We start from the raw sequence: 17,821 nt of genomic DNA, 5'->3' as shown, positions 1-17,821 counted from the left end.
CACTCCTCTCTTTTATTGGAGAACATTTGCTTTTGATACGTTTGGCCCTGTTTGAGATAAAATAGAGATCTCAGCTGCTCTGGGGTTAGACGCTCCTCATCCGTCACACTCTGAGGCTTTAAGACTGACGTCCTTCCTCGGTTTAATGTGGCTATCACACTATGTATTCCAAAGACTTTAGAGAGTAACTTTTACATCTGCCAAGCTTTCTGCTATGTAACACATGGCCATGCAGTGGTGTAGTTAGAAGGGTTGCCCTGTTCCTGATTTGCTTTTTTTTGCATGCTTTTCACACTTCAGTGTTTCAGAAATCAAACCGATTTAAATGTTAGAAAACACAAGTCTAACATTTTTTAAATGAAGATGTTCGTCACTATGGGAGAATGAAATCCAGGGCCATGTAGAGACCTTTGGAGGCGGAGGGGCCAAAGTTAAAAGTGTCACACTGAACAGAACATTAACACACCAGAGAACAACATAGCAACAATCCACAGTGATCAAGAAGCTAATATTTAATTGAGTCATACTGTGTCATTGTCATCATGTGGCGACAATGCAAAGCAAATACAGTCTAAGTTTTTCCCAACAGGTATAATGTTGCTTTTTTCTACTACTGACAGAACTGGAGGGACGTGTTGATCTGAGACTGTAGTTGTTACACCAATCATAGCGGAGAAGGTCACTGGGTTTATTTGCAGCTGTTTTACTAAATAAACCCTAATAATATCTGACAGTTTAACATCCATAGCAACTTGGCTGCAGGCTGCTTTAAAGATAGAAAAAGCATAAAGGGATTACCTCGACATCATTTTTAGATTTTATCACATCTGAGAGCGGCATCATGGCTTTACAAAACAAGAGGGTGCTGTGTGCTGCGCTCTATGGCACAGAACTGCAAGCTGAAGATGTGTTCACCATCTCTCCCCCTTTCCTCTGTGTATGCCTGATAAAATCCAAACCAACTTTGCCCTGTGGGACAAGTGAGTGCTCCCCTGGTAAGTAACTTAACTTAAATGTGATATCACACATTTGATTACCCCACACCTGTTAAAGATGTCTCTAAAATAGAACCTTCCTGACAATGGGATGGACACCACAAGTTCCTCAACACCTAGACACCATACAAAGAAATTCAGGACAAATAAGAAAGATCCCTAATCTGCCAGTCTGGACAGCGTTACAAAGCCATTTCTAAAGCTTTAGGACTCCAGTAAACCTCAGTGAGAGACACCATGGCACAGTGAATGTTTCCCAGGAGGCTGGGCCACCAAAATGAGCAATAACTCATCATGGAAGTCACAGCAACCTACAGCAACAATATAGTACTATATTACTATATAGTACTATATAGTAATATAGTACTATATTACTATAGTAATATAGTACTATATAGTAATATAGTACTATATTACTATATAGTACTATATAGTAATATAGTACTATATTACTATAGTAATATAGTACTATATTACTATAGTACTATATTACTATATAGTAATATAGTACTATAGTAATATAGTAATATAGTACTATATTACTATATAGTAATATAGTACTATATTACTATATAGTACTATATACTATAGTACTATATTACTATATACTATATAGTAATATAGTACTATATTACTATAGTAATATAGTACTGTATTAATAGTACTATATAGTAATATATACTATATTACTATATAGTAATATAGTACTATATTACTATATAGTACTATATTACTAGTACTATATTACTATATAGTAATATAGTACTATATTACTATATAGTAATATAGTACTATATTACTATATAGTACTATATTACTATATAGTAATATACTACTATATTAACTATATTACTATATAGTAATATAGTACTATATTACTATATAGTAATATAGTACTATATTACTATATAGTACTATAGTACTATATAGTACTATATTTAGAAATGGCTTTTAACGCTGTACTATAGTAATATAGTACTATATTACTATATAGTAATATAGTACTATATTACTATATAGTACTATAGTACTATATTACTATATAGTACTATATTAGTACTATACTATAGTAATATATTACTATAGTAATATAGTAATATAGTAATATAGTACTATATTACTATAGTAATATAGTACTATATAGTAATATAGTACTATATTACTATGTAGTAATACTATATTACTATATTACTATATAGTAATATAGTACTATAGTAATATATTACTATAGTATATACTACTATATATACTATATAGTACTATAGTACTATATTACTATAGTACTATAGTACTATATAGTAATATATTACTATATTACTATATTACTATATAGTAATATAGGACAACCCAGGGGAAATATTACTCAGCTTCTTGTCCATTTCTGATCCACCTGGTGACAACAGCATTGTCTGAGAAGCAGACGATGCTTCTGCAAATTGTCATTTTGCAGTAGTTAATGAAACTGCATACTTTGCTAGCTTTTAAAAGTTTAAATGTGAACTTGCAACTTAATTTAACAAACTCTCAAAAAAATGTTTTATTTCTCTAATTAAAAATATACATAAATGTATATTTTAAAATCAGTTTATTTCATTGCCAATTTAAATCTGACAAACTGAAGCAAAACAAAATATAATATTTTGCAGCAGCAATATTTGCTTGTTACACAGAAATCAAAGTATTGCAGCCAAAGTGAAAAATACTCTGTTCTACAAACATAACTGATACATTTACCGTCATGGTAATATTACAGTGGCGCAGTTGGTAGCACTGTTGCTTTGCACCAAGAAGGTCTTTCTGCACGGAGTTTGCATGTTCTCCCTGTGCGTGCGAGGGTTCTCTCTGGGTTCTCCTGCTTCCTCCCACAGTCCAAAAACATGACTGTCAGGTTAATTGGTCTCTCTAAATTCTCCCTAGGTGTGAGTGTGTGTGTGTGCATGCTTGTTTGTCCTGTTTGTCTCTGTGTTGTCCTGCAACAGACTGGCGACCTGTCCAGGTGACCCCCGCCTCTCAGCTGGAACATAGCTGGAGATAGACACCAGCAACTCCCGACCCCGTTAGGGAGAAGGGTGACCAGGAAATGGATGGATGGTAATATTACAATAAATAGAATAAATTAAATAATCTTTACTAAAATAAAAGTGCCCAAACATCAAAGTTTCTAAGCAAACTGCAGGTCAAACTCATAAAAACAATGTTTTACCAGATTTTCATGTAAAACTTGCAGTTGTTTTGTTCCTTTGAAGGAAGGAAGGGATCCAGCAATGTCAGGTATTGAAGATAGATATTTTTCAAAACTTTATTGGAACCCCAACAGTACATCTTAAACATTTGGGCAAGTTTAAGACTTAGTGAACCGCCAAACAAAACCAGCCTTGAACTTCTCCAGAAATCATCAAAGAGTCGCTTGAAGATAAAGAAAGAAAAACATGTTTTAATACATAAAAGAAGCAGCACATTAAACTGCATTTATGTTAGTTAAAGACAAACAGGATGGAAAGGAAAGATTTAGTGGACAGACTCTGACCTTCCTTCATTGACGCTGTCTTTCTGTCTTTTTATTAGAAATAGACAGAACAGATACAGAGACAGGCAGAGAAAAAGAGAGATGGAGCAAAAGAACTGATTGTGTGTAAAGTGTCAGGGTTCCTGTGTGAGAGTGTGTGTGAGTGAGTGTCACATCTTATTTCAGCGAGGATCTTTGTGAGGAGCCCGTGGAGCTGGCACAGGTGGAGCTGATCTTCCTCATCAGTGCGGAGGAATATAGGAGCAGCAGAATCTTCACTCTACGCTAGATGGTTACGTACACCGGTAGTCACTCTGGCCTCTCCTGTTGTGAACAGTTTTCTGAGAATATTTTGTAGTTTACTTGAAGTCAACAGGTCTTTGTGTTTGTTCGACCCTAGGAATCTTTGTGGCCTCTTTCGAGAACTCGCCTGCCTGCTCGCTCTGCCTTTCCACCGCCTCCACTCCGATCCTTCAAGCTTCCAGCTCTCTGCCACTCCCTCCTTGCACTCGCCTTTGAGACCGCTGCACACCCACACCCAGGACCCTGGCACCTCACTCCCACGCCACGAAGGACCCGCACTCAAGTAAGCCTGTTCCTGCTTCCGCTCCGACCACTCATTTCAAGCCCGTCATAACTCGGCTCTCGTTTCAGGCCTTCCTGGTTGAAGTGACCTTCTATCTCCCGCTGACCCCCGAAGAATAGATTTATTTTGTCCTGTTGTAAATAAATAACTCACTCATTCCTATCAACGTGTGGTCTCTGCATGTGGGTCCGTAAACTGAAACCAGTCATGACAGAACCATCTAGCCATCCAGACCCAGCAGAACCATCATGTGACTCCACTCTGGATCACGCACTACTTGCTCGCCACGATTCTATTCTAAACGCGTTAAATGAGCAACAAGTAAACACCAACAAACGTTTGGAGCAGTATTCTGAGATACTCACGGAGCTGCAGCAAAGGTTAGTTCCAGCAGCTTCGCCACCTGTCCCTGCTCCGCCACCCACCTCTCAAGCCGGCACCTCCGCTGCTGCGGAACGAGCGCCCCCCGTCTCAGCTCATCCTAGAGAGGTCTCCCCGCCCAAACCTGAACCATATTCAGGTGAGATCGGTAATTGTGGGGGATTTTTGATGCAATGCGTGATAGTTTTCTCTTTCTCACCTCAGAGTTTCCTGACAGATGCTGCTAAGATAGCTTTTGTTGTGGTGCTACTCAGAGGAAAAGTGCTAAAGTGGGCAAAGGCTAAGATGGGACAGCAGGGTGTTTTTCAGGGAACTTATGACTCATTTTTGGCTGAATTCAGACAAACTTTTGGGTATTCCGAGTCACAGTCAGACATTACCCGCAGGCTGTGGAACCTGAAGCAGGGTCATCAATCTGTAGCTGAGTTTGCTATTGATTTTAGAACTCTGGCCGCTGCTTCCAGTTGGAACCCCGGGGCATTAAAGGGAGCGTTTCTGCAGGCTCTAAATGAAGACCTGAAGGATGAGCTAGCGTACCGAGATGAACCTGGGACATTGGATGAACTCATAGCCTTGGCAATTAGGATCGATAACAGAGTCAGAGACAGAGCCCGAGGCAAAAGGGAGATGAGTTTCAGCCCTAAAGAAACAGGCACCAGTTCCATCCCAGCTAATCATACCACAGAGGAGCCCATGCAGATAGGGAGAACCAGACTTCCGCCTGAGGAGCGCCAGCGCCGCATGAGGTCTGGTGCCTGCCTCTACTGTGGCCAGACCGGTCACTACATCGCTAACTGCCCACCAGTAGCTATGGGAGCTGTGGTGGGCGGCTCTAAAACTACTTCCCGTTTCACGTTACCTTGCTCTTTGTTCACAAGCAACCGGTCCTTTCAGATTTTTGTTTTTATTGATTCCGGGTGCGAGCAGAACCTTGTTGATGACAACCTAGTCAATCAACTCCAAATACCCGTCGTTCCTCTTCCAGCTCCTGTCTCTGTTGTGGTTCTGGATGGGAAAGCATTACCAGCCATCACTCATCGTACCACTCCGATTGAACTGTTAGTTTCTGGAAATCACAGAGACAATAACCTTCTTTGTTTCCCACTCCTCAGTCTCCAGTGGTTCTTGGCTATCCCTGGCTCACCCGCCATAACCCACAGCTCGACTGGAGGAATGGCCGGGTAGAGTCCTGGAGTACTTACTGTTTGTCATCCTGTCTTCACTCCGCTTTACCTCCAGCCGTCTCCTACTCTCCAGACGAACCCGCTCCAGCCAACCTGGCCAGTGTGCTGACTGACTACCACGACCTTCACCAGGTGTTCAGTAAGTCGAGAGCTCTCTCCCTACCACCCCATCGTCCCTACGACTGTGCGATAGATCTCCTTCCAGGTGCTCCACTGCCTACCAGCCGATTGTACAGTATTTCCAAACCAGAGAGAGAGAGTTTGGAGAGATACATCAGCGAATCCCTGGCTGCTGGGTTTAGGGTTAGGGTAATTCAGACAGTTTGGATTCAGACTGTCTGGATTCTGGATTCAGACTGTCTGGAGTGTGTTATTGTGTATGGTTTTTGTTGTGTAATTGTGAAAAGAGCAAAGACAGAAAAAATCCTATTAATTAGCTAATTATGCTAAATGGTTGATAAGCTCACAGTCTACTTATCTCTCTTGGAGAAAAGCTGGGTTACAAATTGACATTCTTGTCTTTTTCTTTCTCGTTTTACTTTTTTGAAAACCTGACTCATTTTTCTTAGCAATATAGTAACAACCACAGACTTTTCTTGTCTTCTACTGACTGCAGCTGAACACTGTCTCTGTCAAGTGGGCTAATCAGGAATAAACCATTTCATGCAAATCCAGTGCAAATATGGATGTGTGCTTTTTGGTCTGGGAGGGGTGACATTTAATATTTACTGCTAAAAACAATAAAAAAAACACAATTTGGCTAAATTTGAAATTGACAGGGTCCCAAATTTTCCTTTTCTATAAAAAAATCAAACTATTTGAGAAGAGGGGGACTCTGTAGGTCAGGGGCACTTGGAATTGTCCTGACATCTCCCCTATACACCACTCCTGGGTAATGGACCTTACCACAGGGGCCGCATTTCATTGGCTAAAGCCCATTGTACCATGTGTGGCCATTGGGAGCTTATGCAACAGGAGCTTCATTAGTACAGTGCAATAAGAAGAAGCAGCAGGAAAAGAGATTTAACATTATCAGTTTCAAAGTTTTTGGACCACAATTTGGAAGACACCAATTAAAACAAATCAAATTTAACTGCGGGGAAACAACGACACCAATAGGCGACAGAGTTTAAATATGTCTCTGTATTGCTGTCCTCTTGCGCCATCTGCTGGTAGAAGTATAACAGTGTGCCTAATGAAGGTTGGCTTTGGGTTTTGAAGTGTTTGTGTCGATTGACATGATGCAAGTAGCACGTTTGCTTTGCTCTAACAGCACAAGAGAAAATCCCCACAGAATCAGAGCTGACATGTTTCTGCTCCCCTCTGTGTGTTAAAATGAAACCAAAACCAGAAAATAACAGCCTGGCTCAGTGACAGCGGCTCTGAACACTCATTCTCCTTCTACCCAAATAAATCAAAATATTACTATGTGCATAGATTTCATATGAATAAACTTTAATTAATGCTTCTGGTTGCAATTTCTTAAGTTAAAGAACTAATATCTATCTATCTATCTATCTATCTATCTATCTATCTATCTATCTATCTATCTATCTATCTATCTATCTATCTATCTATCTATCTATCTATCTATCTATCTATCTATCTATCTATATCTATCTATCTATCTATCTATCTATCTATCTATCTATCTATCTATCTATCTATCTATCTATCTATCTATCTATCTATCTATCTATCTATCTATCCGCCTGCCTGTCTGCCTGATAGCTAGAGGTGCTTGTACTACAACATTTGTACAAAATTACTATATTTATAATAAATGCTCTATATTTTCTGTCCTGCTTGTCCATGGGGGCCTGCAAAAGTACACATTTTACACAGCAGAATAAAAGTACACATTTAAATATTTCCCAATTCAAAATATGAGATTATATAAATTGAACACCTACAAACTAGATTGACAATATACCTGATTAACCAGGACATATTTTCTTGTGCTTACTAACAGATCTTATGAGTGCATAAGGTTCATAAAATTCTCTCTGTGATAAAAAAAAACAACAACCTGGAAGCAGAATCAAGACTAATGATCACCTTCACTGTTTCTCCTGTCATCTGGTTTTACCTCTGAGTTGAAAACCAAAACCAAAATAAAGAACTGGTTTTTGGTTCAAGCATGACAAACCTCTGGAACAGTAATCCTGTGGTGGGTTGGTGGGTTGGGGTGGTGGGTTGGTGGTGGTTGTGGTGGGGGGTTGGGGTGGTGGGTTGGGGTGGTGGGTTGGGGTGGGGGTTGTGGTGGGCGGTTGGGTGGTGGGTTGGGGTGGGGGGTTGTGGTGGGGGTTGGGGTGGTGGGTTGGGGTGGGGGTTGTGGTGGGTTGGGTGGTGGGTTGGGGTGGTGGCGGGATGGCGGGGGGTGTCTACCATTCTGTTTAGAGTTCCTATTTTCCAGACAATAGTGGAACACAAAAGTACTAAAGTTTTTGTTGTACTGTTGTAACCATTAAATAATCTCCCCTTCAGTTCAACCTGGAGACACATTGTTGATGTTACCATTATAAAATAACTTGCAGTTAAGTATTGGCAAAGCTCAATGTAAATTTTCACAGGTGGCAGAGTGTTGTTGTTGTTAGCAGCTGCTGAAAGTAACTAAAAAAGTTACTTTTAATATAATTTTGTTACTTTCCAAAATCAAGTTGTCAGTGATCTAACTAAGTTACTTTTTCAAGGAGTAATCAGTAACCTAATTAAAATAATTTTTCAAAGCAGCTATGACATCACTGGTGAACAGTAACAAAGTTATTGGGCTTTTCCTAAGATGTTGTCATACAGAGAAGAAAGAGAAGATTTTTCATTGCAGTGTTTGTAACTGTGGACAGCCCTGCTGGAAATGTCTGCTTGATGTGAAGGTTTTAGAAAGAATCCCTAGATGAAGAAGACTCCATGTTTCCTTGGATCATAATGAAAAATTGCCCTTCCAAAATCCTTTTTTTTAAAAAATGATCGCTTATCTGGTTTAAATTTTTTCCCATGCAACGCTTCCATGTTATAACATAAAGAAATGGTTTTATTATGTTGAAATTGACAATGAGTTTGCTTTCTGAATATGTCTAGTTGGGGATGACAGATGGGAACTAATCATTTTAATCTCCATTATTTTTAGTCGAAAAATGTGTTTTGTCATGACTGGCTCAAGTCACAACAAAACGGGAGACTCTAAAAAGTAATATTTATGAACAAAAACAACAATGGATTGTGGATGTCAGTATCAGTAGTGTAATACAAATGCTTGGATGTGGTATATGAGTGCAATAAACTAAGTCAAACTCAAATGTGCAAAAGGAGTGGCGTTGAGGCCTGGCAACAAAACACCACAACTGTCTAGTGCCAGAGCAGACGCCAAAGGCGACACAGAAAGTGGAAAAGGCCAGGTTCAAATACCCTGCGCTCCAGATTAACGGATCAGAAACACCTGCAAAGGGGAGGAGCACAAAGACATACAAAAGCAACACCTGCAGCCCATTCCCTAAGGCCCTGGGCCGTAACACCTCTGCCCTTAAGAAAAGGGTCCCAAAAGAGAACTTTAAAAAAAAAAACAACCTCAAAAACAAATATGAATTTAAAAACGTTTGGGCTGGTAGTACATTACCAAGATGTAGTGGTCAGGATAACCGGCGTCACGTCATCAGCCTTTGTGTCCCACAGCCATAAGTTGCTGTGCCCATCATGTCCGGTCACTGGTTAGGAAGACTGGCAGAGAACGGTACAGCAGCTGCTTCAACATGTTCAAGGTGCCTCAAGAGGAGAAAAGCACTTATGAACACAGACCTGACACACAAGTGACCTATCACAAGTTCACAGCCAAATCAAAATGAATTCACCCAGTTACCACTTGAAAAAGCAATAACCAGCAAACCAACCAGATCTGAACTAGTGTTATCCAACACAAGTGGTCCACTACCACAAAAAGTTGCTCCACAAGTCACTAACCAAGAAACACAATCGCCCTTAGCATGGTCCATCCTCAAAGTTACTGCTGTCTCTCAGCCAGCAACACCTAAAGGTCATGTCACTGTTTCCCCAAGTTTTCATCACACATGACCAACAAAACCTGGCGAGTCACACTCACAACAAGCCCATGGTCCAATCACATTTCCACATGACACTCAAGGCAAGATGAAAACTGCTCCAAGCTATGATGTTGGAGTAGTTCATAAACCATCTTGGACAAGCACACATTTCCAAGATGGTTTAAAGCCTGAACCTGATACAGGGTTTGTAAAGACAGACAAGTGACAATTTAATGCACCATGAAAACTTCAAAAGCAACCACCCGCAGTGTGTTCCGCTAACTGTCAAGCGAAGAAGCTTACAAACTGATCCCTGGTGTTTGGGAGGTGTCGCGATGGGTTCTTATGCATTTAAAACCCAGTGACGTGATAAAGGCGACCAGCAGGCTGTCACTCCTCAAAACCATGAAATGCTCCCGAGCCGATGAAGCTCCACACGCTGGACGTCCACAGTTGGAAACAATGCGGTGAGACCCCTGTTGAAAACACCCTAAACCCTGCCAGGGTACATCTGCTCAAAAACGTTTTATTAATGCACATTAAAAACGTGACACTTTCCAAAATTGCTAAAATCAAATCCATGGAAAAGCACCCTGCTCCATTATGACAAAAATGCACCGCACGTAATCCAAACCACCTGCAGGATTTGCAACTCTGGGAGATCCTGCATATCCCCCAAGACCGCACATGTACAAATAAGGAAAATTACATCACAGGCATAGAAAAACTTCCAAGAGTCGATGCTGAAAAGCTAGAAATCAAATGTGAACAACAGCATCGTACACTGTCAATGTGTATTGTCCTTTAGAACTATACATTGTAAAACATTTGAAGGTGATTTAACTTGAAAATAAAAGTCCACCTGCTGCCTTGAAAATGCAATGTTAGTCAACCGGAAAATTGTTTTGGTTTTAACTCAGAAATTAAAGTTCATAAAGTTGATTCAACAACAAGAGTCAAGTTGGCTAAATGTATTCTTCTTGAGTTGTGAGTTTTAACTGAATGATGCAATTTAAACAAAATATTTATTTCCCAATATGTGAGAAAAAATTGTAGTCACCTAGTTGAAGAGCACACACTTCTCCATTTTGTGTTCCCAAAAATGAAAATGACTTCTTATTTTACTTCAGAATTTAACAATTTAAAGTCTTGAAATGAATTGCATAAAGACATTTTCTGGCCTGATAATGAGTTTTATTAAACATCACAAGAATTCTGTACATAAACATTTAGAGTGAACAGCACATTATCATCAAGCATTAACTTACACATTCTTCATACAAGATTCAGATCAATGTAACACACTTCCATCTCACTCACGTTGCAGCACAGAAAAAAAAACATGCTGCTATGGGAAATAGTTCCCATTCCTGTCCTCTTCTTTCAGTTATTTTTTAAGCTCTAGATCACAGGTGTCAAACTCCAGTCCTCGAGGGCCGGTGTCCTGTAACCTTTAGATGAGCCTCTGCTGCTGCACCTGAATAGAATAATAGGTCATTAGCAAGGCTCTGGAGAACAAGGAGGAAGTAATGAAACCATTTCATTCCAGTGTTTTGTACCAGTGGCACATCGAAAAACTGCAGGACACCTGGAGGACTGGAGTTTGATACCCCTGCTCTAGATTATTCAAGTCTTGGAGGTTTGAGAAAATTAATAAAAAGTTAACATAACTTACAACTATAAGTTTATCTTTCACAAACTCACACATTTAGATTCAAAATCTTAAACTCAAAATGTATTTCACGTAGAATACAACTAACAGCAAAATCAAGGAAACAAACGTTAAAAGGATCTATGATTAGATGTAGCAATGAACTTTATTTGAGAAATATTTATTTTAGATGTAAAAACAATACAGTTATAATAGTGTAAGTTGTTTAGTTTCTAGGAATTTTAATAAAATATTGTCACACGAACGTGGCCATGTTGTTCATGCTCCAATAAAATGAGATCCTGGATAAATGATGTTCAGTGGTCTAACTGCTCTATTTCTCTCCAGCCAAAGCAGCAAGTAACATCTTTAAGCCTTTTCAAATTGAACTGGAGCTCGTAGAAATCACAAGCGGTGATGAAGATGAGGATGACCAAATGGAGGAAGAGGACAGAGTTGGCTGAAGAAGCTGGTGCTTGCTGCTGTTGCAAACACCAGCTTCTTAAATGAAACAATGAATGAGACATAGCTCTGGTCAGACTGTGGGATCCAGTAAGTAAGTACTCCTGCATCTCTGCGTCCGGTCAGGTCTGAGGCAGCAGAAATGGTGCCAGTACTGCTGCAGCAGTGGTCTGTTAGCATTTACAGAAGCTTCCAGTGCTGCCTGTCTCTGATGTTTCTTCCAGTGTATTTTGCTCCAGTGGCAGCAGGATTTAGGCAGTTTGTTAATGAAAGCACCTAAATCTCACTTTCAGGCGCTATGCTTTGAAAACGCTTTTAGGCACATTACCTTAAGGACGTGAAAAGTGATCCTTAAGGTAATGAAGGATCACCTGTTAGAGCCTTTGTCAGATTTGTCTGTACAAATGATTTAAAGTATTCTGGAGAGAAATGTTTAGGCCACAAATGGAAGAGTTGTTCAGCTCTGGCTCTCTCTTACTGTGCTTTTTTTTGTGTGGGAAATTATCCACATTCACATCACAGTTTTTGTTTGTTTGTTTTGTAATTATAGCCAATATTGACACATTATGGCATTATGTAAAATTATGCCAGTCAAATGCAATATGATAAACAATAACTCAGGTATAGTTAGCCTTCCTGTGTTTACTCTGTAGATAGGAGTACAGACTGTACCAAACTGCATCATCAACCATCAGCAGGTGAAGAAATGGCAACGTCCATGGGTGAAAAGTAGAACAAAAGAGACCCATTTTTAAAAAAGTAATTATGAGTTTTGGCGTATTACAAACAGCAATTAATTTGTTAATAGAAAAATAACAACTTCTTTAGGCCAACTAATCTTGGATCCCTTTAAGTGGCTGTCACAAAGTTAACCATTGTGCCATGTATGTTGGTGTATAGAACATGTATTAGCGGGTCTCAAATATTAGAAATACAGTGAATTTTGTGGAACATCGAGTCATGTCACATAACTGAAGTGTTTGTGTCCCATTTTATGTGCTCCAATTCTTGTTTTGCTATTAAAAAAGATTCTATTCAAAAATCAGCTTACCATCTCTGACTTAACATGTATCCAAACATTATAGAAATCTTTATTTCAGTATAAAAGCTCTTACATTATAGTGGAATGTAATAACAATACCCCCAAGAGGTTAGATGGTTATTTCCTGAATGAAGTCAAATAAAGTCAAAATGTCAAATTTATTTGAAATTTCAATCACATGCATTCCAGGTGATTGAATCTTCATCTTGGTAAACAGAGAGTTGTGTTGGAATAAGTCATGTTTTTGGGTCACTGACATGACTTCTGTGCCACAGTGCGTCCAATTCAGTGGCTTTGGGGAACATGTCACCATGCATACATCCTCATGCTGTGGAAATTGCATGAACTGTTTGACTTATAGTGAACATCATACATTGTCTGTAAACTTTAATGAAAGTTTTCAGACATTTGTCAGAATGAAATGCCTAAACAGACAGATGTTGTCTGCAGATGTTTGATAGACATTTGCTTAAACATGTGCAGAAAACGTTTGATGAATGTAAAAATCAAAGATTTAAACTTTGGGTGAACGTTGTCTGTGGACGAACTGCTTTCATTCTGATGCTCATGCTCAGGTTCTGAGGCTGTTGTCTGAGAGCAGCTGGGAAAACAGTCAGGTGAAACATTTTTGTCCTATAGCATAGTGACTTATTCAGTCATTTAAATAAAAGGCAATTAGCTAATAGTATGACCTGATGTAAAGTCAAATAAAGTCAAAATGTCTAACATAAATTAATGACTAACATTTAACACCTACAAAGTAGCTTTTTTCTTTTTTGCAGTGTAGTGATGGTCTATTGTGTATAGAAAAAGCAGGTCGGCCTTGTGGACTGATCTCTGTGTGTGTGTGTGTGTGTGTGTGTGTGTGTGTGTGTGTGTGTGTGTGTGTGTGTGTGTGTGTGTGTGTGTGTGTGTGTGTGTGTGTGTTAGGGTTGTGTTTGTGAACTCACACATCTCCAAAATAAGCCCCTTAGCGGATTTCCAGATATGCGCAGCATCGTCCCGCCGCTGCCTGGTTAATAATAGAACTGCGGCTGTCAGTCCCTCCGCTGGGCGGAGAGTCGGCCCACTCTCATTGGATGACTGTTTTTCCGTGAGATTCTCGTGAAGTGCTGGTGGGAGGAGAATTTCCAGCAAGCAGGGATATCAAAAATAAACCCCCGTCATGTCCGAGGGAAGAGCAAGACGTATAAAAGCCCCTGATGTGTCCAGACTGCAGGGCTGTTCAGAGGAACAGAAAGGATTCCGCAGACACTTCATAGACAGAACACTGCCTGTCAGTGTGGGGATCTAAGGGTAATAGTCCCTGCGCCGAGGAGGACGCACAACTTTCTAAACATCAAGCTGCATTTCCCCATGGCGGCTCTCTGCGTCTCGTGTCAGAAGATGCGCATCACGCCGCGTTTCGTCTCTTTGCTCCTCTGCTTAGTGAACGCAGCACTGGCCTCCCAGTTTGAGTCGGAGGATGTTGTACCTGTTCGGATTAACGGCAGAGTCGGCGGCCGCTTCTGGAAGAGAAGCGAAGAGAACCCCATCTTCACCCTCAAAGCGTTCGGCAGGAACCTGACTCTGAAGCTCATCCCAGACTCCAGCTTTCTGTCGCCGGCCTTCAGCATCCAGGGCGTCAGCGCCGGACGCACGGCCGAGCTGCGCTCTAACCACGATGGCTCCAAGAACCGGACACAGGACAGCGAAGGACGCCTGCGGAGATGCTTCTTCTCCGGAAACGTGGGTCAGGACGAGAACTCGCTCGTAGCGGTCAGCCTGTGCTCGGGCATCTTCGGTTCCTTCATCACGGAAGGGAAGGAGTATCTGATCGAGCCCAAATTCCGCAGCCGCCAGCGGCCGGACTCTGCCGAGCAGCTGCATGTGATCAGGAGGAGGATCCTCGCCGAGAACCGCGGAGTTCCCCTCCTGCTTCATGGCGCAGCGGGAACGCTCGGAGCGGAAAGTTTTACGCATGGAGGCAGTGATGCACGGAGGGAAACTCGCCGGAGACGCTTCGTTTCAGAGCCACGCTTCATAGAAATCCTGGCGGTAGCAGACTCGACCATGGCCCACTTCTATGGAGATGAAATAAAGGTCAGGAGACGTGAGATCTCTTTCACTGACAACTCCTGCTTTTAGATCCAACCCATTTTAACAGCACAGTTGATCCATCTGCTTAACAATGGATAAGAGGCTCCAGTAACAATATAGCAAACTTTAAGGGACCATAAGAACCTAAGTTTACAACAAAGTAAAGAAACCAAATTAACTACGTGATGAAAATCAACACATCCTGCTCAACCTCAGCTTAAATGGAAAGAAACTGGGTTTCAGTATAGACTTGAAATGATTATTGTTTTGAGAAGCTCCTCTTTTCAACAACAGGCTGTTCTGAAAAACAGCCTCCCCCAAAAACCAATAGTCACATCTGGTTCCGTCCAGGCTGGAGGAATGTCTGCTAGAAGCTTGTCAAAGTCTAGGATGGTAAGACGGTGGCATTCTGCTTAGAATCTATAAAAAAAGCAGAACAATTCTGACTTCAAGGATTATTAATCAACATGGTGTCTTTCACAATTCCACAAAACACATGAAACACCAGTTATTGTCTCAAACTGACATCACAACCTGCAAATATGAATGTGATGGCAAAACTTCACTTTTGTCAAATATCTCAGTAACTTTTCCTGCCATTGCTCTTCGCCTTAGTTCCCCCAACCTATCTGTTGAGCCTGAATTCAATGCTGGAAGAAAACGCACTAGGCATCGGTTTGTTTTCTTCGGCTGCTTCATAGAACGTGCTTTTGGCGCAGAACGAGGCTGAGAGGAAACCGTTGGGCTGCTGATCTCCACAGGCTGAGAGAAGGAGTCAGGCAACAAAAATGCAAAAAATGCTGGAGCACATTCCTTTAAGCTTTGTCACACATTGCTTCGCCATCATCCCAAAAGATTCATGGGATTTGCAAGATTTATTGATTGCCATTTTCTTTTCAGAGCATCAGAAACTGGTTAAAGTAAAATGAAGAACAAGTTCTTTGTAAAGGTTTTTGACACACCTTGAATTTCACATTACATAATATTTAAGTTAATGTGACAGAGCAGCATACAATACAGTTGGTCTAGTAATTGGATATTTGCAGTACATAATGTTTTGTTTGTTATATGAAATGAAATAAAACATGTTGGCTATATTTAGGTACCAGGAGCTCGGGGATGTGCTGAGCTTGTGAAGGAACTCTGTTTGCACATTGAGCAGCTTTGTCCTCACACTGGACAACCTTCAGCATTATTCTGTCTCTGTTGAATGCAGGAATATCCATCACTTAATCCAAAGTTCATAGAAGTTTCCAATCTGATTTATGTACAGCTTACGTCTCAACACCAACCACTGAGCTGTGCCATAAGCTCAAACTTTTCTCCATTTTTCTTATCAAAATACCTGAAGCTCAGTCAAGTTGGATGCAACACAGATTCTCAATTTGATTTCGGTCTCAATACTGACTGTAATTTTCTAATGCATGCATATGGTTTAATCCAAATAATGAATGCTCAGTATATATAAAAACCTGGCCTATGATAGAGCTCTGTAGTCTACCGCTGCTCTGTTGTGTTCCGTGTTTTTCTGTCGTGTTTATTTGAGTTTTCTGTGTCCTGAGTCTCCTGGTTGTCCTGTCTTCCCCTTGATTGTTCCCAGGTGTGTCTTGTTCCCCTGATTACCCTCAGTGTATTTAGTCCCTCCTGTGTTCTTTGTTCCTCGTCGGGTCCTTGTCATGTTTTGGCGTCGCTCCATGTCGTAGTTTGTGTTTGACCAGTTTCTACCGGTGTGAGCCCTGGCTTCCACTTAGCCGTGCTGCCTGGTTGCGGACTTGTTCGTTGACTGTTTCTGGACATTTTCACCATTAAATTACCACGACTCACTTTACCTGAGTCTCCAGCGTCTGCCTCACCACTTCCGCACCTCCACTTTATGACATGCTCAGATGGAAGTTTGTTACATTGCTCTGACTCTGGTGTGTCATTAAGGCAACTGTTCATTTTAATGAAACTGATGGTTTACAAAGCTTGAGGAGAATATTCTGTTCACACTAATCGTTTATGAGAAGAATTCATTGTGTTGTTTAATAAAATTCATTATCAGATCAGAAATTTAGTTAAACCAATTCAAAACAAAAATTGTAGTTATTCTAAAGTAAAATATGTAGTTATTGTTACTTGAGTACAAATGATAATAATGCAATTTAAACCAAATAATTATTACGTTAAAACTCACAACTCAAATTTAATGAGTTTAAGAAACAATGTTTAGACAACTTGACTCTTGTTGTTAAATCAACTTCATGAACTTTATTTTCTGAGTTAAAACCAATACAGTTTTCTTGTTGCCTTAAATTGCATTTTCAAGGCAGCAGGTGGACTTTTATTTTGGGTTAGGGTCAAACGTTTTACACTGTGCACATACATATAAAATTAAGTGACACACATGTTGGCTGTATTTACTGGAGGCATCAGTGTAAATGAAGAAGAGTAAAATTTTTCATGTTTTTCAGTTAGTAAAAGATAAAAATAAGTTTTACAGCACTTTTCTTCCACTTCACAATTACAAGCTGCTTTGTATTGAACTGCAACATAAAATCCCAATAAAACACACTGAAGTTCAAGCGGTAAAATGTGAAAAAGATCAAAAGGATGATGTTACGTGAACATCCTGACTCTGCTGCCTTCAAGCAAAACAAAATCAGCAGATTATCTTAAACCTAGAAGAGCTCTGTCTGTTAGCATTTAGCCCTGTCTGTGGCTGCCAAGCCATCTTAGGCCTCCATACAACCAGAATCAGATGAACTAAATCTTACACCAGCGACTCTCCTGAAGCTGTTCATGCAGATGTGCAAAACTTTCTATGTGGGACTGAAAAGTGCTGTCAGCCACATCATGGCATGTTTTCCAGCTGTTTCTCTTCCACACTCCCAGTCAGCAAGCAAATAATTTGACCTCCAG

At 40.4% G+C, this 17,821-nt stretch overlaps 2 protein-coding genes across 3 annotated transcripts in view; one reads left to right on the top strand and one right to left on the bottom strand.

The window, feature by feature from the left end:
- Positions 1-13,882, bottom strand: part of il4i1 (interleukin 4 induced 1) — a 95,324-nt gene extending 81,442 nt beyond the window's left edge. Inside the window, exon 1 of the mRNA XM_055025304.1 lies at positions 13,792-13,882. The gene's annotated coding sequence lies outside the window, so the exon portion shown is untranslated. The remainder of the gene's footprint in view (positions 1-13,791) is intronic.
- Positions 13,883-13,946: 64 nt separating this feature from the next.
- The window catches only part of LOC129355704 (A disintegrin and metalloproteinase with thrombospondin motifs 8-like), a 30,621-nt gene continuing 26,746 nt past the window's right edge, over positions 13,947-17,821 (top strand). Inside the window, exon 1 of one of the 2 annotated variants that reach the window (XM_055025299.1) lies at positions 13,947-14,923. In XM_055025299.1, coding sequence (XP_054881274.1) covers positions 14,198-14,923 — 726 coding nt within the window. In that variant the 5' untranslated portion in view covers positions 13,947-14,197. The remainder of the gene's footprint in view (positions 14,924-17,821) is intronic. The other variant, XM_055025300.1, reaches the window with a different exon arrangement.

The sequence above is a fragment of the Poeciliopsis prolifica genome, unplaced genomic scaffold, assembly GCF_027474105.1.
Source record: "Poeciliopsis prolifica strain line A6 unplaced genomic scaffold, Auburn_PproV2 SCAFFOLD142, whole genome shotgun sequence".
In the NCBI taxonomy this organism is placed as follows: Eukaryota; Metazoa; Chordata; class Actinopteri; order Cyprinodontiformes; family Poeciliidae; genus Poeciliopsis; species Poeciliopsis prolifica.
Note: the sequence above shows the minus strand (reverse complement) of the source record. Positions and strands in the feature narration are given on the sequence as shown.